Source organism: Takifugu rubripes, chromosome 9 (assembly GCF_901000725.2).
Source record: "Takifugu rubripes chromosome 9, fTakRub1.2, whole genome shotgun sequence".
In the NCBI taxonomy this organism is placed as follows: domain Eukaryota; kingdom Metazoa; phylum Chordata; class Actinopteri; order Tetraodontiformes; family Tetraodontidae; genus Takifugu; species Takifugu rubripes.
Genome location: NC_042293.1, coordinates 1317125 through 1340720, shown reverse-complemented (window position 1 = coordinate 1340720; position 23596 = coordinate 1317125). Strand labels below are relative to the sequence as shown.

General features: G+C 42.6%; 1 protein-coding gene across 8 annotated transcripts in view; it reads right to left on the bottom strand.

The window, feature by feature from the left end:
* Nucleotides 1-26: 26 nt before the first annotated feature.
* sema4ba (sema domain, immunoglobulin domain (Ig), transmembrane domain (TM) and short cytoplasmic domain, (semaphorin) 4Ba) overlaps nt 27-23596 on the bottom strand; it is a 39046-nt gene continuing 15476 nt past the window's right edge. For 4 of the 8 annotated variants that reach the window (XM_011606849.2, XM_029841335.1, XM_011606850.2 and 1 more), the window contains 14 exons: nt 14960-15319; nt 9123-9283; nt 8908-8970; nt 8226-8324; nt 7695-7806; nt 7387-7503; nt 7144-7301; nt 5377-5558; nt 5076-5226; nt 4596-4806; nt 4389-4504; nt 3831-3988; nt 3235-3323; nt 27-3092 (listed from right to left, as the gene is read on the bottom strand). In XM_011606849.2, the coding sequence (XP_011605151.2) occupies nt 2326-3092; nt 3235-3323; nt 3831-3988; nt 4389-4504; nt 4596-4806; nt 5076-5226; nt 5377-5558; nt 7144-7301; nt 7387-7503; nt 7695-7806; nt 8226-8324; nt 8908-8970; nt 9123-9283; nt 14960-15077 (2502 nt within the window). In that variant the 5' untranslated portion in view covers nt 15078-15319 and the 3' untranslated portion in view covers nt 27-2325. The remainder of the gene's footprint in view (nt 3093-3234; nt 3324-3830; nt 3989-4388; nt 4505-4595; nt 4807-5075; nt 5227-5376; nt 5559-7143; nt 7302-7386; nt 7504-7694; nt 7807-8225; nt 8325-8907; nt 8971-9122; nt 9284-14959; nt 15320-23596) is intronic. The other 4 variants (XR_003889491.1, XR_003889489.1, XR_003889490.1 and 1 more) reach the window with 4 other exon arrangements.

The following is a 23596-nucleotide window of genomic DNA, read 5'->3' as shown; positions in this document are numbered from 1 at the left end:
TTCATATTTGATCCATTCAAATGAAAAAGTATCAATTTGAGCTTTATTTGAAAACATTAAAATAAAGTGCTTTTTATATACAATACAAAACAAAAACAATAAACCGAACAGTAGTGATGTATGATACAAAAAAATACAATCCACAATATATTTCTTTTACATTGGCAGCTGAATTTACAAAACAATTTTACATAGAAACTTTTTTTTTTAAAACTTTATGTTCAATACATATCGACAAGAGCCTGAACTACCACAACCAGAAGGCCAGAATACAGTGGCTTATTGAGAGCATTGGACCAGACTTTCACTGTGGCGTTAGTAGTTATTTAAGATAAACGCATGTTCAGTATCTGCACATGTTTGACTTAATTATTTTATACAGAAGGTGTTCTGCAGTTAATGGGTTTAATATAATTGTAATGACAGCCACTCCACAAAAAGCTGCCACTTTTAATAACAGTCAAAGCGTGAATCTTTTGTCCTGCATGATCGGTTCTGGATGAGCAGTCACACATTTTGCAGTGCCATTTACAAGAATATCAACATAATACTAAAGTGTATCTCTACACCAATATTTATTTCAGCCAGTGGTTATTTATGTGCTACATTTTTTAATATAATTAAGTCCCTGACTGAGATTGAATCAACAAACAAACATTAAATTTAAAAAAAAAACCTGTACACTTTTAACAAGTTTAAATTACAAGTATTTGATGACTCTTGTGTCCGAGCGTGGCCAGTACCGTCACACCAACACGTTTAAACTCACAGCACAACTACCTGCTTAGTTCATTATCCCCAGAGGCACTCTCTTGATTTTTTTAGTTTTAGAAGGCATCATCTATTTCCCCGCAAGGCAGATTTGTTAACAGATCCAAAATTACCTGCATTAAGCTAAGGCCTTTTGACTTTTTGTGCAAAATCCGATGCAGTCTGAGTAAAGTAGTATGCCCTTCTGCACGTTTGTGAAGTTTCAATTTTTCGCTTTTCCTGACGACACTTCAGCAAGACTTAAATTGACCGCCTGTGACAGAAAAAGATGCATTCACGTTACACAGATGTGCTGGATCACTTGGTTATTGTTCGACTAAACAGGTGGTTAAAACATTGAAGCAACTGTCTTCCACTCATTACCTGTCACTTATAAACATTATTACAGTTGAGGCTGTACAGATGTGTGTTATTTAAATCCAATGAACAGGAGTAGATAATATAGATTTAATACTGCTTCCCCTCTGAGAGTGATGATAGATATTTGTTCAAGAACAGCAACGAATGTCTCTCTTTAAAAGAAACATTCTTTCACTGACACCCAAATGGCTAAAATCTCTTGCATACTTAATGTGACGCGAGTGAGAAGTGTGCGAGGGTGCGCGTTAGCAGTGCCACAGATCCTAAAGTAATTAACAGCGCCGACTCTATTGTGCTTACTTAGTCTGGAGGTGAGGGTTTCACGGTGTTTACCCCACTTCACATTATTTGCTTTGCATAGACTGCCTACAGCATGAAAATACCTGGAATGATGTCTTTCCCTTTATCACATTTGGTGACAGAAGATCCCGTCAGGCTTCCTCAGAGGAATATTTGTCTAGAGTAATAATACAAATGCTTCATGAGTACCACGACACATCTTGATTTATGGTTACGTGTTCGTTTTTTTTTTTTGGTGTGTAGAGCTCGAGTTGGCACAAGGTTCTCGGATGTGTCGAGCCAATGAATCCTTTCTCTGTTGCTGTGTGTTTAGGTCTACGCAATGAGTGTATTACTGTGAGTGCACCCCGACTATCTATAAATACCACTGGATTATTAGTCTATATTCTGGTGTGACTGTTTTGTGTGTGTGATGCATACCTTGGTGACTGGAGGGCTCTGAACCAAAATACAGAGAGAATATTTCAACGTCATGTCAGCCATTGGTGAGAGCATGTGGAGCAGCACTTTGCATTTTAAAGAATTGCTTGTATATTTTACATGGACGGACATGGTGAAACGGAAGCGATGAATCACAGTTGACACCGCCTCTCTGCTGGTTACGTTCCCGTGAGGCGCACGTGAAAACAAAGTCTGAAGGCAACCCAGAACCTCTTCACTGTGCTTTGAATGCACTTGAATACATTTCTTTTGGGGGGGGTGGGGGGGGGTCATGATTTAAAAAGCAGGAGGACCAAGCATGTGCGAAAGAACTGGAAAGTAAACGACAAAGTGCAAAATGTGTTTCACGAACTGTCTCTCCACAAAGAGTTTGATGTCCATTTCGCTTTTCAGCTTATTGAGTTTTGTTTCAACACGTGCACGCTCTCCTCCATCCCTCAGCACGGAGAGATCTCACACTATGGAGTCTTTAATCATGGAGCCCAGTCTGACCCGTGGCCGTGGGCACGTGGGAGAAATCTCCACGTGGCTCTCCTTCAGGTTCAGAGGCCTCTTCTCTGACTCTGAAAAGCTCTTGCTGTTGTCGGGCGATGAGCACGGCGGAGTGCTACAGATGTAGTTGTCATTGAGGGCCTGGTAGCCCTTGTGATCTGACACCGAGGCAGTCACCGCGTTGCCATTTAGTGGCAAGTTCTCCACTGGCTTCCCCACAGTTCTGGGCTTTTTCTGCTGGATGGCGGGGCACTCTCCCTCTTTGAGCATCGACTTCATGTGGCTGCGGTTCCTGTACACCACAAACAGGGAGAAGACCACAAGGGAGAAGGCCAGGAGGGCACACACGACTAACAACTCGTTCCAGTAGGTCTTGGTGTTCATATGCGGCGAGCGGGCTTCTCCCGGCAGAATGATAAACTCCTCCTGGGAAATCGGGGGTATGTGTGAACGGCCTGTGAAGGTCGTGCTCTCCTGTCTGGCTTCGCCTCTCACGCAGTAGTTTGCAAGCAGCTGTCTGAAGCCTTCCTCCACAGACCAACACTCATAGTTCTCCTGCCTGTCAGCTTGACCTACCACCACTAGACCCCCCTCTGGGCTGGGGTAATGGAAGTGACTGGGAGTTTTCCTGAATTCCCACTTCCTTACAGCCAAATTAGAGCGCAGCTTACAAGGCAGTACTCTGAATGTGTTGGCTGGGATGGTGATTGGCTGGCACGCTGACGTCCCTGCAGAAGAGACAGCTCAAGTCACATATTGGTCGAAATAAGCGTCTTTTATGGATAAAACTGCTTTATTGTGCAGAAATCTGCAAAATAAACAATATAAAAAGGTTGGTAAGTCTCAAAGAGCTCGAAGAATTTCACTTACGTATAGATGGGGATTTTGCAAAGCGCGGGTTTAGCACTTTGTTACAAATAGTGGCCGTGTCCGCTTCAACTATACTCTGCTGCCAGGCCCTGAAATGCCGATATTGTTATTCGGGTCCAATCGGTAGAATGTATTTGACAATAGGTCAAATTCAACGACCTCATATCTCAAACAACAGTTCAAGACAAGACATAATCCTGAAGATAACATTTGCAATAATGGCTTTCACTTATACAAATTTAAGTGTCAGACCTATCTGCGTAATAACTGTATTTATGCGGCACATTTCTGGTAAATTTTTATCACTTAAGCGATTCAGACACACACATATGTGGGAGACTAAACTGCAGGGTGCCCACTGCTCAACAGGAGAAATAACACATTAGACAAAAGTAGCAGCATCCAAAGTGTATATTTATCTGCTAGATTGTTGGATGTAATGTGAAAACCAAATCACTAACGACGGTTTTAAAGCAGTGGAATGCAATGCAGTAGAAAAGGGAGTGCTCTTCATAGTAATTGGTGAATTACCGGTATTAATATTTGAGATAATGCACTCATTAACACTACATGTGGACTGCTGCCCAGATGCGTACTTGTTTGGTGGAGTCTGTCGGATATCCACACACTGACTTCCATCCCAGGCACAGTAAGGATCCCTGGAGAGGACACACTCCCCACAGCTCTGGTAATTGGTGCAGTTAGCTATTGGGACCTCCACCAGTTCAGAGAAAGAGGAAATATAAAGCCGACCCTGTAAAAGAGAGACAACAAATAAGATTTAAGTCAATGAGTTTTCAATTTTATCGGTGCCAGGTTGAGATTTTAGTTACCACATAGTAAAACTGCTACTTTCCTGTTCATACACAATCTAAAAAGAAATCATATTAATATTATAATCAGATAGATTAGAGTTTTTGAGCAAGAATTCATGATGAATCACACTGGCAGTTTGAATCCCAGCTGTTTGGAGATCCCCTCAGAGACGGTTGTATGTAATTAGCTTATTGAACATGAAGTGACTCTTCATGGCTCATGGAGTCCTCCATAAAGCTGATTAATGGGTTTACAGAACTGGTTATTAACTTGCTTCATAAGCTCGGTTAAGCAAGCCGGCTCGTTATTTTTCTTCTTAAGGTGGAACTTTTATGTACCTTTTCAGTATCGAGCTCAATGTTTAGCACCGGTTGGGAGTTCCGGAAGACCACCATCTCTTCTATGATGTGCATCTTCCCGTTGATATTAATGGCCTTGTGAAGTCTCCCGTCATCTAGTTTCAAATGAGATGACACCGATTGTTACTGACAGACGCTTCATCAGAGTATTTGGTTGTGCGTGATTATGGGGATAGAGGGGTTCACCTGTGCCGACGAAGAGCACATGATACACCTTACTTCCTGTCTGGACTCTATGGACGGCAATCTGCGTGTAGTGAGCGTTTCGCTTCAGCAGGAGGGGCGAGCTGCGGATGACGCTGTCCATCAGGAAGTGGTCTTTGACGAAATTCAGCACCTTGTCAGGCATGCGGAGCGAGGAGGGTATATCTTGCTTCCTGGCGTCGTTCGTGATACACTGGGGAGGTAAACATTTTAATCACCGACACATATCGATAAATCCAGTGCAGCGTGACAGTGATTTATTAACTTTTTGCTGATTCTGCCGTGACAAGATGACCAGATAATGAAAATGAGACAGAGTAAATGAATGAAAATCATTTTAAGCATGAGGGATGGGGCGTGTTGTAATATAGATGCAAATATCAGTCGAGGCTGTGCAGCTGACTTGTTACTGAGGAAACAGTCAGTTTTTTCCCCAGCAGGGGGCAGCGGGCAGGTACTCACCATTCCAGGCCGGGGCTCCGGCACTGGGTGGTTATATGTGTACCACTGCTGAGTCTCTCGGTTGACTTCACGGTATCGGCCATTAAATGCCTTTGCCACCTGGTCCATAGTGAAGGAGCACACTGCAGAGCTTCCAGATGCACCTTTGTACCTTTGACAGAAACGGTGATCTGGTTCATCTATTGATATGATAAACTATACGACAAAATATGTACAACTTCAAGGTGTTATAGGATCACACCAAAAGGATCGTACCCAAAAAAAAAAAAAAAATTGTAGTCAAATGAATTCAGATTATCACCATTGAGATGTAAAGACTCCATAAAACACTGTGTTCTTCCAGTCTTCAGGACTGGGGGTCAGCACAAACATGTCTTGGATGATGTTGAATGGGAAGCCATCATCAGGCAAGGAGCACAGGAGCTGAGCCTTCAAGAAGGTCGTCCATTTCTTCTGCAGGACTCGCTCACCCCCCAGGTCACCCTGCAAAGAAAAAAAAACATACGCCAGTTTATATGATGACCAGTAGGGGGCGCATGGACATGAGCGGATGAAAATGTCTGGTTTTATGTTTATAAAGCTCATTATTAGGGCTCTTGTGTTGTTGAAGGTGATCCAACAGTAATGAATCAGATCAACATGCGACCTGTGCACGATAAGAAGTTCTACAACTACATCAAATCTCAGCATGACTAACAGTATTTTATAGGCCAAAAAGATGATCTACAGCCCAGTACAGCACCATCTTTCAGTCACTTGTTGGCAGTAATAAAACCAACTCTCTCGGAATAAAGAAGAAAAAAGAAAATAACTGATCAGAACAAACTGTTTTGTCAAAGTATAAAGAGTACAGGACAAAATATACCTGAATCAAACTACTTTAAACTATTAGCATGAATAACAGACTCCTTTTAAATAGCTCATTAATCTGCAGTGTTGTGTGGGAGGGGGAATGACATGTGACAAACACGGAGCTTTTACAGCAACCACACTACTTATGGAAGCAACGCGGCCGGTTAATGACGAACACACTGTACAGTACAGAAAGTCTCCTCCTGCTGCCTGGGCCCAGTTCTATAATTTAATGCCGCACTGTGCTTAAACTGACTTCTGAATAATGCATAAACCAAATGCATCCTGTTCATTAAGCCTCTGTAAAAGCATTCCTTGTTCAAAGGGCTGTTAAAAAAATAAATAAAAATGAAAAGAACATGAACATGCAGCCATTAATGGCTTCCCTCTTGAAAACTGAGCATCCCCGCAAATGAGAGCACGCTCGCGTTTTTGCCTGTTTTCAGCAAACCGCTCTTTATCATTCTGGTTAATGCATTCACATCCGAACACGGTACACCTGAGTCAACAGCATACGGGTGGAATGGTTAAAGAACAGAATCTTTTCAAGGAATTTACATCTCCTCAGAATGGAGTCTTTACTTTTAAGCCTACAAAATATTCACATGGATGACAAATAGTGTTTGTGTAAATAATGGAAACACTTAAAAAGCCATATTGTACCAAACAGAACTAGTAAATTTAGTCTGATTCTCAAATTTCTTTGTACTTGGACCTTGAAAAAGGTTGCTCTTGCTGAGAGCTGAGACTGAGTTGCCGTAGTCACGCTGTTTGGAGAACTTTTAAACAAATGGACAGATGCCGCGTAATCCCAACTTTTACTTTAAAAAACAACCCCGGGATTCAAGATTGCGGCAGGTGATACTCCGTTTCTGTGCACAGATCTCGTTCTAATCCGAAGCAATTCCCGGGCCGGCTGCTGAGTTCTGTGTGAACACAAATATTTGGAGAAACACGATAAGCAATCGAGGGGAGGAGAGGATCTGGAGAAAAAGTATCAAACACTGGGGAACACGCGAGGGGAATGTTTTTCTGAGAACCTGCGTCACTGCTGAGAGAGAGGGGCCGCTCTGCTCACTGGAGGAACACAGCTTTATTTCTGGAGCGGACGTAAACATGCGCGGGTCGAACACGGCCTGCTGGCTGCAGTGACGTGGAGGGCGTGAGCAGAGAAAAGTCCCTTCTGCTGGACCAACTGCCTTAAAGCGCCGCTCACCTTACACACGCGAGCTATGCGCGACACCAGGGTGTTGTCGAAGAAATCAAACTCCTTCCCCACTTCACTGAAGAAGAAGTAAATCTTATCGTCGTCTCCCACCTCGTTGCCCTTGGGCAGGCTCTCTTGTATGTAGGCAGAGCCCACAAAGGCTGGGTCTGAAGAAGAAGAAAAGGCTTGTTCACGCGCCCAGTACAGAGCTTTTATATTATGATACAGAGTAAACTGTTGCTTGTCTTGTACCTTGAAGCCAGTTGAGCGAGTTCTCCGTCTTCAGAGAAGTTCCCTGGCTGAGACTCTTGTAAATAATGGGCTCATTTCCCTGGAAATTACTGACTGTACCGGCATACAGCTCCCCATCTGCAACACAACGATGACGAGCAGAGTAAACACCAGCGACCGGGCTGTTGCGTCATCTAATGACATTCAGACGTGATGTTGCAATTTCTCTTCCCGTCGTTGCCAGTCTCCACTCGCCGGTTTAATGACTGGCACATTTATGACGCACGGCCCGCCCCTAACCTACAGCTGATGGTCATCCTGAGGCCTACCAGCAATAATAGCGGTGGACTTGTATTCTGGGTTAAAGGGGCAGCGGCTGCGTCCGTCTTCCGTCACCACCTCGCCGCTGTCGCTCTTGACGAGGGAGAAGTTGTCAGTTTTCTGAGGGACACACACATCAAATATACATCGGCTTAGATAAGAAACAGTGTTGACCTACGCTCAGCCCTTATTTGGTGTTTACATCTGAGACACTGGTCGGGTTTGCGTGTTATGGATCGGTTTAAGAGGTTTGGAAGGATTTGTTGAAAAAAAATGGCTCGATTCTTTCATAATCTGATTACCTGTATTATATATTTTCATCCATTTTCCTTTGGTGGGATGGATAATAAAATAAAGCACATATAGCATAGTGTCTGTAGCCTGGAGACAGACTGCTAAGTGAGGCCAAGAGGCAGGAAGTAGCATGCCTCAGGTTTTTTAATGCCCTTTCAAAATCTAATAAAAGTGGTGGTACCTATAAATTCCTCCATCGAGGTAATCGGACAGTCCAACAAATGCTTTTCAGTAACAACACTTACTATATAAGCACAAGTGGGGCTGAAGGCGTATGTTCCACATACATACAGATGAGTGCTGTTCACACGTAGGAATATCTTTATATAGTTGAAGCAATCCTTCTGTAATAAAAAGAGGATTTCAGTTTAGTACCGCCATTTATACTAAAGTTTAGATGCAGTTAGAGTGTTATTGTAAACTTTATTAATATAATCTAATAAATCTTTATGATGTAATTGTAGGAGAAGCTGAATACATTCACCTAATTAAAAATAACAGGCGTGGCTAAGTGTTAGCTAAAACCGCTGGGTGTAGACCTATATATTTATTTCAAAATATAATTCTTGAACACTTCATTTGTACTTCAGGGTAATGATTTGGTCAAACTGTAAATTATTTACAGGGGAAATAGTATTTAAAAACCAACACTGATTCATCGGTGTTTCCCCTCAGCAAATAAGTTAAAAAAAATCAAAGGTTGTGTGTGTGTGTGTTTATATAAAAAGTAGCTATAGGGTAAGTTTACAAAAGGGTTTAATGGAGGGGAAACTGCACTTAATAGGAAAGAGACATTGTTAAAATGGAAAGTTGCAGCGTGACAAGAAATTTCCGAGCTTTTCCTCAGTCTGCATCCAGAGTGCCTGGAAAGATTTTAGCTACATCTGAGTTTGGCTTCTTGAGCTTTTACATCGGCGGCTCGCTTGCCTGCAGGTCTTTGCCTTTGAAACTGCACTCTTCCCTCTTCCTGTCTGGAGTTTCCCATGTGAACTGCAACAGTAAGAGTAAGCAGTATGTAAGACTCATCCTGCTGCGCCGTTTGAGTGAATCTCACATTATATTTTCAACCACATTATTCAGCATTCCACATCTGGGATCTAATTAGCACGGCAGACAGATTCCTATAGATGCTTGGCTCCTACGTTTCTGTGAAGCGTGACTTCGCTGATATCAGTGAGGTTGAGAGCAAACAGAATCTCCCGGGCGCCGACGTACAGCGTCTTGTCTTCATTACTGAGGTGGAGGGTGGTAAAGTTGACCACCCCGCTGGCTGAAAACCTCTTGGCCGTTCTCTCCTTTGCATCTGCAGAAAACAAGCAAAAGCAGTGAATTATGTTCCATTTAATAATAATAAAAAGAAGTTTTTTCCCCTCCTGCTGTAAGAAACTGCATGTGAGATAGAGATGAAGCAGGATATACCATAGTGTTCCACCAGTGAAGCGCCACATTAACGCCTCCCGAGTGTGAAGCGCGGGGTTAAATCATCAACTACTTTAATCACTGCTTTAAATGCCCGTGTGTATCTGCGTTATGCAGCAGCCTGGAGGTTTTCAGTGTCGGCCCAGCTGGAACGTTTGCCTTAACTGCATGCCAGAATAAACAGAAGCGGCGAGCCAGTGAAATCTTAATGTGGCCGATGCTCCGATACAGAAGCTCAACGCTGAACGTGTCAGATGAGGAGGGAAAGTAACACAACATCCTTCAGTATGGCAACGACCAAACGAGGAATCGGTCCAACTAATGAACCATAAAAGGCCAAGAACGCACTGAAGTTAAGATCTAATTTAATCGCTGTCATCTCTGCTGTTTATGGCCCGACAGAATGGGTCTCAGTGGAGTGCATATGTCACCAAGGCCCAGCAGCTTTGCAGGAAATCCTCCGTCCAATAAGTGGTTTTCTTAACCTCTTCTTTCTATTTAGCGGATAGAAAGTGTGTGTCTTCACTTTCCTGGCAGATGTAAAGCATAGAGCTTATAGATGTTGGTGGTCAGGCTACTTCCTGCCCTGTAAATCTGGTGGACCGGTTCAGGTGTTATTAAAATGGATGGATAAAAAGCACAGTGTGAGCTATGTATCCCATATAAATGTGTGACCTAGCATAACCTCACATCAGCAGGGAGGTACAGGAGGACTGCAGCGCTTCCTCTCCCCCGGGAAAACAACATGTTAATAGCAGCTCATCACCGCAGCAACGGGGAGCCATATTGTAGTTAAATCTGTCTGTAAAACCACGAGAGGCTCGGCTTCACAACCCGTACATGGACCCTTTGGGCCCGCTCTTTCCTTTTTCACTGTCATTACAGGATAAATGAAGTGCTGATGTGTGCTGCTACAGTTTGGCAATTTTTTTCGCTCCCTGTTGACATTTGGATAAATTTAACAGCATTTGCATAACAAGCGACACAACGAGCAACACCTGAAGCAAAATAACATCTATGCGGGGTCGATTAGAAGACATTTTCCCAAATATTCGACAGAAAATGACATCTTTCTGATGTGTTGGAACTTGTATCAGACAGTTGAATGTTAAATTATAGAGTTCATTTCTGGTTTCCATGAGTTGTCATAAGCTTATGTAAGTTTAGGGAGAGTCCTTATGGGTTAATAGGTTCAACCTGAGCTCCCTTGGCCAGATAAAAGAAAATATTTAGAATCAGAGTGGAATAGAAGGTTGTTTCTGCTGCAGAAGGTGCCAAAAATTCAGGTTTACTTCCTACTAATTATTCTGATGGAAATTTATGGCCATCTTTCATATGACCTCAGTATAAACTAACACCTCTTGTGCGTCGTAAAGGGAAGCGGTTAGACATTATATTGACCTACACGACCTGTGAACTTCACGGCTCAAACTCTGGCAGCTGTAAGCAACTCATTGACATTATTATGTAATTAAACGTCATTTCTACACGCGACACTGCTAAATGGGTTGAAATGGCACGCCTAGACTGGTTTGCTAATCTTTTTAAGGAGGGAAATTAATTATGCTGGGCTGAAAGGAGTCCTTTATTTCCAGATGATTTCCTGGTGGGTCTGGGTCCAAAAAGAGTAGAAGGATAATTAAAAGTGTGGAACATCCTCTCTAGAGGGAAACAGTGCAGCCATTTGTCCTTTGGTGACAAAGATCTAACTGCCTTCCTTTGTAGGGCAACTATAACAGGCTGATTCAATCAGTGCCCCTCCTAATGAGAGAGCAGCCTTTATCAGCATTTAACAGCTGTATGTTCAGGAGATCAGACGATGAGGGGGGGGGAATCATTTGAGCATTGGTACTTTTTTTGGCGCAATGAACTAAAAAAAACCTGCTGCAATCAATAAACTGGCAATTTACAAAAAAAAAAAAAATCAGATGCCTGTTTATTTCTAAATAATAATGAAAAAAAGTCATGATAATATATAAGTCCACTTCTCATTATCACTTGTTCACCTATAAATGACCCTGGATGGATGGAGCCTCACTCTGTATCAGGGCTAACAGCTACAGGTAGCATAATGGTTCACCATTAAAAGACGTGCATTGTCATCCCAGAGGCTGCCCCTTCATTACACGAGGATCCTAAAAATGGTGTTCATGTTTCCAGCAAGGAGCTACTGCTAACGTGGTGATAGTGAGGAAGAGCAGATAGCAGAAGACTGAAGCATCTGGAATGCACTAGGGACAACACGCTAAGAGGGTCAATTCACCAGGAGATTCATTAGAAAAGCTGCTCTTTATATTTGCTAACTTGTGGGGCTGCATCTTGTTAGCAGGATAATGTCTGCGAAGCACCATCTGATCCTCAGATTGGTGGCAGAGAGGCTGGAAATGGCTGGAAATAGGGTAAACTGACTATTGAGACAAAAGTGGGGAGATGAGCCGGAGCAACTTTGGTGGAGTGAAACTAAAGCCTTATTTGCATGGGATTAGCATCATCTGGGCACTTTACGTAATTCAAAATGACTGTTTCAAAATGACGCAAAGCCTGTGATTTTACTTTAATGCTCTTTTCCGCAGCATGGTACCATCTGCATTCACCTTAGCTCTACTCATCTTCAATCACCTTTTTTCTTTTTTAAATACGGTGCAACGTTTTCCCCGCTAAAAGTATCTATTCAACATAATTGGCTGTTAAAGCGATGCACACAAAGTTACATGCTACTAATGAAGGGTTGGAAATGGAGCTGTGCTTTTTTTTTTTTACTGTAATTAGTTGGGTACAGTTGGTTTTCAAAGGAGGCTGCAGACAGCAAGAGACACTGAAGCCTTTTACTTTTGTGTAGAGATAAAAGAACAACAAACTCCAGATTGACATTAATAAGAACACTGATGTGTAACTTATAGTCTGTGTGTTGTCAATTAGATATTAAAAAAACAGCTAATTACAAGTTATATAAAGGAGCGATGGTTTAGACTTCTCCAATAACTGAAAGGTAATGACAGCTGCATGATAACAGATTCATTTAAATCTCATATGGAGGGGAAGGAGTGGGAAATGTTTGGGTCCGGGAGCCAACAAAGGTTGACCCCAGGCTAACCGCAGCAATGTAAACCGGCTGCTAATTCATCAGGAACACACCATGACCCGCTCCTCACTACAGGTCTAGAACATCAGGAGCTCCACATAGGGTCCTGGCACCGCTCCAGCTGGCCAGCCTGCCTCTACGTTGTGTATTTACATTCAAGGCTCTGTCCACACACACTTCACCGGGTGGTGATGGAGTCTGTATCTGCTCCCCGTGAGATGACCTGTCATCATGTATTACGCAATTTGAGCATTAACGAGAAGATACAAGTGTCATAAAAGCAACAACTTTTAGCAACACTATTTCTTGATGGGTGTTTAACTTAATACTATATGGTGACCCAGACAGATGCACCACCAGGTTACACCTCAGGTGACCAGAGTATAATCCTGAGAAGAATTACTATAAATTTCCCATCTGTGTAATGCCAAAGATATTAACTAGTGGATGTATTAAGACATTCACGCCCTTGAGAACTTCTCCTTGAACATGATAGCAGCTTGGTACTGGTTATCTCACTTGACATTGCTGTCATTCAGAATTCCTAAAAAGTGGTTAAATCGTCTTGTACCGACATGGCAGCTTTTAAATAATTGAAAAGGCTTCGGTCCCGGTGCGTCCTCGTGCTCATTGCCAAAACGAAACCACGACCATTCTCATGACATGTTGTTTAACAAAGAGCTGAGGGGTTGCTAGGCGTGCTTTTAGATACTGCTGCAAGCGCGGGACGTTGAGGACGGTTTATATTAAAGGCTGGAACAAAAGCAGAGCGGAAACAGATGCAGAGTCCACTGCCTGGACTGATGAGGCTCCTTGATAGGCGCGTAATGAGAACCAGACAAGCGTTCACACCATAACACATACAAATCCCCATTCATTATTCAAGGCAGATGACTCTTTATTAAGGCAGAGGCGGGGACCAGGGGACAGGCAGGACAAGAAAAGGCAGGGGAGCCGGATACGTTACTGGATGAAGAGCAGCCGAGCACTTAGAGCAAGCTCGCACTTCCCGGGTTAAAGAATGTTAACTGTCAGGCTAAATGGCATCTACTGCAGATAAGACGGAGGAGGGCAGGAACCATGACCAGAACAGGCAGCTGCTGCTGGAGAGAGTTCGGGTCCCCGAGGCCCAAAGCTCTGCGTTCTGCTCCGATACCTTAAACACGATGTGACAAAGGCCTTCTGTGGCAGGCTGGAGAGCATCGTGGCAGTAGAAGCATTATTACCTCGGCAATAGGGATTCTATTAGCAGCTTCAACTGTTCGATGTGTTCTCTTTGAGACTATTAAAAACTAATTACAGTTGTGGGGAGACGGCGGTTTTAAGATAAATAAATAAATACATCATCCCTCCCCATAAAGCTGCAGAAATTCCTCCCTGATCCTTCTAGAGAAGGTCAAAGACTGATCAGTCTATCCAGCTCCACAGCAGCATGGACGGTAATTTACTGTGGCTTTCCTGAACACACATTCAGATTAGCGTAGCTCCTCTGACCCGTGGATTTTGGATGCTTTATAGTGGCGTTTACCAGCGAACGCACGCCCTAAAAGCAAATCTTTCCATCAAAACAGGATCAAGTGTGAATGTGATGCATCTTTTCAGTGAATGATTGATGATGTGTCTTGTTATGAAACGCTCCACGGGGCCGAGCTGTGGGCTTTGTCGGGGCTGGCAGGAAAGAGAGATTATTTGTTGGTATAGAGATCCTACGTGAGGGAGGCTGCAGGCTCAGACAGGCAGCATGCGTGACCTATTTGAAAGCTTGCCTGACACGAAATGAGTCCGGTACTGGAAACTCTACCCGTGTCTATAATAGATTACTGGAAGATTTATCAACAAAATCCTTCTATCAATGCTTCATTCATAGCCCATAAGCCTCATTTTGAATGTTTCATTGACATATCAAGACATAATCAAATCCAAGAAGTCATCTCAAGTACGCTGACTTAAATAATTACATATAAATGAGCAAATCCCAGCAGGCCACGGGCGTTTCTACAGGAACTCTGCGACGGAAAAACACTTTTTTACTGATTTTTGCGATGAAATATGCTCAAATCCAAATGAGCAGTAGTAGGTAGTAGTAACGACTCTATAAACTATATCAGTGTGGCCTCAGTGACCTCAGCAATATCCCGTTTCATAAGTATTCCCGAATTCCGTTGATTGAAAATCACTGTAGCAAAGATAAATAAACCCCTTCACCGATCCACATCGCTTCAGCTCTTTAAAGGACGCATTTCCACTGGGAAATGTAGAATTGTTCAGGAAGGCAGGATGCAGGAGGGCTCATATTTTTATGGTTTAACACGAATAAACATTAAACAAACTCAACAGAAAGCAGCTGCTGGCTCTTTTCACCCGCTGTGACGCTTATGTTTCCTACCTGCAGCCAAAAGGAACCGTTCGGCCTTCCTTTGTATTTCTTCACAGCTTTTGAACAGCGATTATATTAGCCAGGAGTTAATCAGCACTTACTGTAGGAGAAGGTCAGACGGGGGGTGACATCGCCGTCTGCGACACCAGCCTGAACGTAACCGACAAGGAGGACGGTGTAGACTGGAAGGTGCAGCACGGCCATGTTCATCGTCCACATTCCTCTGCAGGACTGTTCAGACTGTTGCAGAATACATGGAGTCTCCTATTAAGCTCTCTTTATATTGTCTCGCTCTCCCTCTGCAGCTCCAGGGTGTGGGAACTGCACAGTTGTAAGGTCCGGGCACTCCTCTGGGCCTGTTGGAGATGATGCTGGCTTGGAACGAGGAGCTGTGACCTCACAACAGGACAGGGAGCCTCTGCTGGTCGGCCTCCATGCGCACAGACCGCTGCCTCTCAGCTCTGTGAGGAGAAAGCAACATTAGGAGGGATTTTTACAGGCAGGCTTGAGGGCTTCTTCATTGATTTTGAGGGATAATTGGAGACGCTGGATAACCGACGGACGGAAAATGAATCGCAAATCGAATTTTCTTAAGCAAACACGTCAAACGTGGATTCATTATTCGGGAGGTGCTGTTGGTGAAATAATCTCTTAACACCCAAACTTGAGATTGTCGTTGCGGTTTTAAAAACAAGCCGAAATAAAGCACAGAAGTGCTCGTTATTTCCTGAGCATGACTCCATCTGTGCCCCACAGCTGTGGCTCCTTCCATGGGGCACGTTCCTCTAATGCTTCATAGTAGCATGCATCATTTACAGGTTAGCGCGTCTTACTCTTGCCTCTTTCAAAAGAGTCCGGAAACCAAATCAAAGTCCACGAGGCTGTCATTGGCCTCATTACCCCTGAATGCAGCTTCTCATTCTAATGGTTTCACTTTCAGTTCCCATTCAGAGAAAAGAGCAACTGATATCACTGAAATGATGAGACTATGAATGAGATTAGCCTCAGGATGTTTCAGCACAATACCCAGGTCAGGTTAAGATCATAGTTTCAGTTACTCAGAAACAACCACCGAGACAATAACACCACCACGTCTACACCTAAAAGGCTCGCCTTCCACACAAACACAACACAGCAAAAAAACTCTTTGTGACAGACAATAAACCAATATAACGCAGCTCATTTTGACAGGGATTACAACCAGCTTTATCTTGAACTTTATCTTAAGGATATTCTAATGTAATGTTACAGTTGACCTAGTTTAAATAACTTTTAATGCAATGAAGACTTTTTGTCATTAACACCTTTAACAGTTTTTAAGAAAAGGCACGACGGCAAAGTCAGAGGAACAACTGCGACAACAGTAGGATGGCGCTAATTAACTTTAGCATAGTGAGGCAAAGGGAGAAATTCATTACAGTCAGTTTGTTGGAATGGCAACCTCTCCATTACAGTTACACCAGGGAGCTCCTCATTAAATACAACCAGGAGGAGCCGGTTCAGTTTCTTGTGAGGTATGGCCGTCAAAAACAAAAGGTGGTGAGGAAAACATGCTTTCTGTCCTCCCTCTCAGTCAATTAGTCTCACAACTGCAAAGACAAACAACAATCATGGCTTCCAGAAGAGCAGGGAGGCCCCTAATTAAAGCAAAAAGCAATAGATTTGTTTGATGGCAAGATAATTACAGTCATTTTAATTTGCTCTGAAGGTGAATTAAACCTTATGCTCTTTTTAATTCCATTTAAAAAATAAAAAATAAAAATCACACAAAATCAGGCAGTTAGCAGAAAGACAAATCAAATTTAGTAGAATTAATAGTTTTTCGATGATAAACTGTAAATAAACGTCTGAAATTAGTGATGCATGACCTCTCCATCATGAAGCAGAAGCTTTGGCACTTTCTGATTTGTGCTTTTGTTTGATTTACTTAATTTTCTTTTTGAAAATGGCCCCCGTTGGCCACCTATGTGATTGGAGGAGAATGCAACACGTAGCATAAGGTGAGCATCATTAGCCTCTTTCAACTCAAAGTGAGACGCCACTCGACTGAAATGCCGTCAAGCTGACATTAATTACTGGTATTTGACAGGGAGAAAAAAAAGGCAAAAGTCATGCAGCAACCTGAACCCAACACACACACACACACACACACACACACACACACACGGGGGGAGAGAGAGAACAAGGGCCCCTCTGACAGCGCACAAATCTATATGCAGCTCTGCACTTCAGCACTCTCTCCTGCATGATGCATAAAATGAATCATCCCTTTCACTCTCTAACAGACGTGATAGTGTGCATTGGCTATGGGATGACACCCTCTCCAGCTCTCTGTATGATCTGCCCTTAAATCTCTCGCTATAGCCCCTCCAGCGTCTCAGCTGATTTATCAGTCCGATAGAAGCGAACGCTTTGTAACTTCACCAAAGATTCTAAAACCCACATGAAGTGATTCATTATTTCAGGCAGAGTGAACATTTACTTGGATTTTAAATCATAAACAACAAAGAAACGCATTCATGAAATCAATTGTTTTTGCAGGAGGGTGTGTTCAGAGGACTGCGTTAGCGTTGATTGATGTTCAATTTCACTTTATTAGAATCAATGCCGAGGCAGCCCATATGGTAAACGGGTGTGATACGTTAATAATAATAAAGTGTGTATCTCGGGCCTCTGGGCGGCACAAAGTAATAGCAGATTGGTATTTTCTCAAGTGCCATCATTCTTAGATAGGTGATAACAGCAGAGACAGTTATTATTTTATCATTGTGTGACAATAATCAACACTGAAATGGAGAGGATATGATAAAGCAATGAGGTGCTGGGTTAAATGTGGGCTTGTTAAAGCACAAAACAAACTGATTCGCTCACATGTGCAATTGGAACGAACGTGACAATATCCTGTGAACCTGCAGGTAACAACAGCAACAATCAACCCACGGGTTGAGCCACTTTCTGGGGCTATAACTTTGGGCATGTAGCTCTCATCTATAACAAAGCTTATGGCATTAAAAAAGTGAAAATGAGATTTATATTAACCACAGAACAAAATTCCCGACACACATGACCAGTCGTGTCCAGTATTTAAGCTCCTGAAGGGCAGTAAAACGACCACCATTTCACTGAGACATCCAATAATAGCACTGCTTGTATTATAAATAGCAGGACTGCATATATCTCTGAAACAGGTGGCACCACTATTAGCATTTGCCATCTGAGTTGAATATAAGGGGTCATGGCTCTGCTGAGTCCAGAAAGAGCTTGACAACTGGAACAGTACTGGCTGGAAAATAAGACCTCCTGGCTTCTCTGTCATCTTAGGAAGTCACGGGCACATAAAGTATCCGCTCTACGTCCCAATCCCCAGATAAAGTGGATCACACAAGCCCCGTCTGGCCTTCACCCTGCGCGCCCCCCTCGGTTTAACGTGCGAAGGAGCAGATGTGAGATGTGGAGGACCTCGTCCTGCTGACTTGTGGAATATGTCGCGAGCAGTCGATGATTCAGACGCTACCAAGTCCCTGAGAGAGTGCAGGAATCGGGTCACACTGGCGGCAGGAGCCATCACAGTCAGGCAGATGTTGTGGAATTCAATTTCCCCTGATTGCTTTGACTTTTATCCATCAGCCGCCTTCACTGTGTAGGAGGGTTCTGGAAAATGGTGCCGCTACAAATATAAATGAGTTACCATTTAAAGAAAAGGACGGGCTTCATCCAAAACACTACGGCTGTGTCCGAAACCACCCCCTATACCCTACATAGTGCCCTCAATAGTGTGGACGCCATTTTGAAATAGTGTCCGAATTCTTAGTGAGCATGGCTGGACCCTATGTAGTGCACTCAATGTATCCCACAATGCACTGCGAAAAGTAGCGTACAACCGATGCCCCCGAACTCGGTAATATCCCATCAGCCTTTACGGTATCGCGTGATAATCTGTCAATGGCGGGTAAACGAGGAGAGATGACGTACAAATGTATGTATTATTATGTTATTATTATTATATGCTATTTGTTTCACATATCTTACTAGAGCGTAAAATTCTTTCACTTTAGCGGAACATTGCTGCCTCCATTTTAAATATGTTTTTGCCTTTATTTTTTATTTATATTTAGTATTTTAATCTATTATTATTATATAAAGATAATAATAAAAGGGTAAAATATCGCATTTTCAAAGAAATGACCGCTGAATGTGTTTGGGTATGTTTCAGATGGGTTAAAATTATTAAATGGACCTGGCCGCTTTTCCCGGCGACCGGTTCGTCATTATTATGCGACAACATTACGTCATTTTACGTGCGCCGCAGTGTCCGAAAGCTAACTTTGGATTGAGTGCGCTACGTAGTTCACTCAATCCATGTCCCCCATGTAGTGAGTAGGGAACGAGTGAAACAGCCTATAACTGTTAAAACAATGCTGAAATCATCCCACAACCTTACAGCACTGTCATTTTTATTCCTAGGTTTTTATTCTTTGATATAAGCCTTTTCAACAATTAATGTGTTTGGGTGAAATAAAAAAAAAAAAATCTCCTGTTTTTGGGTTCCTGGTAATTAACAAAGAGCTGGTTGAGCTTGTCAGTGAAAACTTCAGAGGATGTACAGAATTAAAGCAGTAAGAACTGAACGTAGAACCGGGTGATCCAAAGCATTCAAGACATTCGGAATCTATATTTCTGGCAACATGATAGTTAAAGTTGAAGAAATGTCTTCTTTTCTCTGTCTGATCCATTTTAAGGCCAATTCCCAGATCCGACTAACAGCAATTAAAGGCTCATTCATCCTTGAGTGAACCATACAGGAGTAATTATGACCATATGCTATTCCAAAGACTTTTAATTGCCTAATTAAAATCTTATTAAACTATTGTAGGGAGATAGGGGACATCTTGAACTTAAAGTTCAGTGGAGTTAAATTCATCAAGCCTACATTTCCTCTGGGGTTTGTGACACATGGTCAGAGGTTTAGAATTTTATCACAAGCTCCGACTGCTTCAAACATCCCTGTCCGACGCTAAAAATGTGGTGATAAATTACAGTAATGTATGGCCATAAAAGTGGATGGGCATATTTCAACAGCTCTGTCTCTGAAAGTATAACAAATGGCCAAATCAACCCAGTTTCAAAAGTGAAAATATTTGAGCTCGTCTTCCATTTCATTCCATTTCCCTCTGCCCAAATTTCCATAACAGATGTGGAGCCGGTAGAGGCGGCCTGCTGATGAAACGTAAAGTAGGAGGACGCCAAAGTTACTGAAAAAAGAACAGCAGAAACTCTGCCACAGACAGAAACCAAGAACGCCTTCCTTCCTGGACTTTATATTAAACATTTCTTTCCATCTGTTGTCGGATTTAAATGCATTTCCAGGAGAAAATGCCAGTAAAAAAAAATCACCTGTGTGTGGAATCTCACTCCAGAAGAGCTACTGCTCACTACCGTGTGTGTTACTTACTCAGTCTGGCTTTGAGCCCTTTTAGTCCAAATATTCCACAATATTCCAGATATGGGGGAAAAAAAACAGGATTCAGATTCCTTTTACTTTCCCTAGGAACATTTGGCAAAATGATGTAAAATATAAAGTAGTGAAAAAAGGAATTCAAGTGTTTTTTCTACTGCATAGTTTAGTTTTTGTGTGAGCTGCTCCACTTCCAGACAGCAGTCTGTCCTCCTCAACCTGCTGACCTGCTTTTCCTGTTAATGCAATAAACACCTGAATACTCTGTGTTACAACCAACTGAAACTGCAATTAGAACCAACAACGGCTCGTTAAATGATTTCGCTTAATTATTTAATCAGAGCCATGATGTAAAGCGAAATACTGAAATTCTCACCTAAAAGTGCATATTAATATATGCAGATATTATGAATTTCTAAAGGGAAAAATGAGCTCAGACGCCATTTGAGACAGGGAAACGTCTAAATTTATGTGCCTAGAGAACCTTTAGAGCTGAAGAATGTGCGTTTATGCATATTTCACAATATTTATGCAGATTACATCCCAAAACCTCCTCCGTGACCTCTGCAGACTGATTCTATGTGATCGTCAGCGAACATCCTCGGTATGTAATTTTCCACCGCGAGGAGACTCTCAATCAAAACACGGACAAAAATGAGCTGGATGAAGTGTGGAATTGTGCTGATTGCCGATCAACCACAGCTGCAGATAGAAATCTCAGCCAATCCCCCCCCCCCCCCCCCCCCCCCCCCAAAAAAAGTGCAATATAGTGACCTATGATTGTTAGCAAGCTAATTTTCTTGCTCCACTCCCCAAACTTATCTGCTGCATCTCTTTGTGTTCCTGTACTGAGTAATGCAATACCAGTCCAAGGAAGAAGATACTCCACATCCCAGCGGTATTTCTATGAAGTGTCTGCACAAAGATCACATTTCTACGTATCTTAATCACAATTTCCAATCATTTTTAGTCAATGTTAAAACCATCTGTTATAAAAATAAAATAAAACAATCTCTTTGGTGTGTGCTTAAACCTATATTTATAATTTGATGATTAGAATCTGCATCTTATATCTAATATACGACGTTGTGCATCAAAATAAGACAGAAATGTCTCCTTTAAATGATGTCCTATTAATGTTCATTAATGAATTGTGTCTTTACAATAACTATATTACTCACTATATTCTACACATAATCTGCGTCATTCTACTGTGAGTATTAATTAACAATATGGAAATATGTGCTGACCATGTCAGTAAAAGCAATAAATTCAGCAGCAATTGTTTTACAAGGATGAAAAAAAAAGTCAGAAAATTTTAAGTTGATTTTTAAAGATGGGAACTAATGTAAATATTTTTCCTAAATGTTCTGTCCGATAAGGAACAGAACTATTTCCCCCCCCCGTCTAGATTGATTATCCGTGAAGGGCGGCAAACAAGGTGGCATGGCTGGATGCTCTTGATGTGCACAGCAAGAAGCTACATGCATTCCAGCAGCTTAGAAGTTCAAACTGTAGGCGACTGCAGACATCCGTCATGCAGACCCAATAAAAGTTTCAGGAAAAAAGAGAAAAGGCTCAGAAAAAAAGGTTCCGTTTTTCCACATGCGCGTCAAAGAGGAAGAACCAACACATCTTAAATACCATTCAAATGTTCTGAGAGCCCTCAACTGGTTGCTGACCTAGTTTCAGCATCACGTCACTTCTCCGGGACGTAAATGTGTTTCGAGTCGAGACGTCGGAAATGAGTCGTTGCAGAATTAACCGAGCATTCATTTAAGCCTATGATCATTATTAGGACGATGGGATGAACTGGGTGCACAAACTGGGCATGAACCAGAGAAAAAAGCAGTGGTAAATAAACACAAGCACCCTCACAACAGCAGAATCTCTTGTATCTTTTAACGCATTTACTGAAAATTAAAGTTTGCTGCGTGAATCCATGACGGCGCGCGTTGATCAAACGGACGCAAACATACTTTCTTATGCCAAATCAGTTCCTACAGCACAAGTTTAACTTCAACCATCTGTCAGAACCGGGCAACAAGGAGATGATATTTTAATAAAAACATTTTTTAAACATCATGGTGGGGGAGTTTCCCATTATTGAGAGTGTGAGTCTGGGCAACTGCCCCCCCCATGTGGGGTGACCTGACATCTCAAAGGTCATTAGGGAGATGCACATTCCTCCTTCCAAGTCAAGAAGTCATTTAGGTCTTGGTATCCCAGTCATCTAAGCAATCTACTGGGCCCTTTAACGCCTCGATATTTAGGGTAAATTCCAATCATTGACGCCCAGCCACCTAGACGACAAGAGCTGACCTTTGAGGGGGGTGTGTTTGGTAAACCATACGAGGGAGAGGAACTCTCGTCACTCAAGAGCATCGGCCCTATTGCCCCAGCTAATGCAGTCACTCAGAGGAAAATTTGTCAGGGTGGGACAGCTCACTACAGATCCAATTGAATTTATACTTCACATTTTTGTGATGTGCCCACCCTATTTTCCCCTTTCAATTCCACTGTAGACAGCCTGGCAGGATGAAAAATTGTGGGGCCCACATTGATCCCTATAAGCTATATGATTTAATGGTTGACTGACTGTGACTATTTAACCAGACAAGCATAATAAGGGGATTAGCAGACTATCAGATGACAGACTTCAGTGCACAAGGTTGCGGGTATAAAGCCATATACGATCTGTTAATGGGACGGTAAATATAAGTTATTTGAGTCAAAGGGCTGAATATAACAACTGAGGCCACTAATCAACAGATTTCTCAAAGCCAAAGTGCAGACCTGACATGCAATCAAAGTGCACGGCCCCACGACTGGATTCACGCCGGCGTGGCGCTGATGTCACGGAGAGATTGAGGTGAAGTGATCTGTCAGGTTGAAAGCTGAGCCTCCCTGCCACGACGCCAGCATGCGGGTCAGGTTCTCGAACGTCTTCGCCTACTTTCGCAACCTACGGAGGTCAAGGGAGGCCCATAAAATCAACAAGATAGAGAAGAATCTCAAACCCATCACGATGTTATGGGTTTAAAACTGTCCTGCGCCAATCGTATCGCAAATATAATAACAGGAAATATATATTTAAAGTTGCTGGGGGAATAAAGCATCACCCCTTTGTTACCCAAACCAGGGTGACCCGTTGACCACGGCCCAGGTCCTATTGGAGGAGAGTCCAGCAACATCAACGGTGTTAGTTTCCTTTGAACTTCTGACTGCACCTGCATTCCGAACAGCTTCATCCCCTCCAGATGTCTGGAGGCCTCACTAGTCC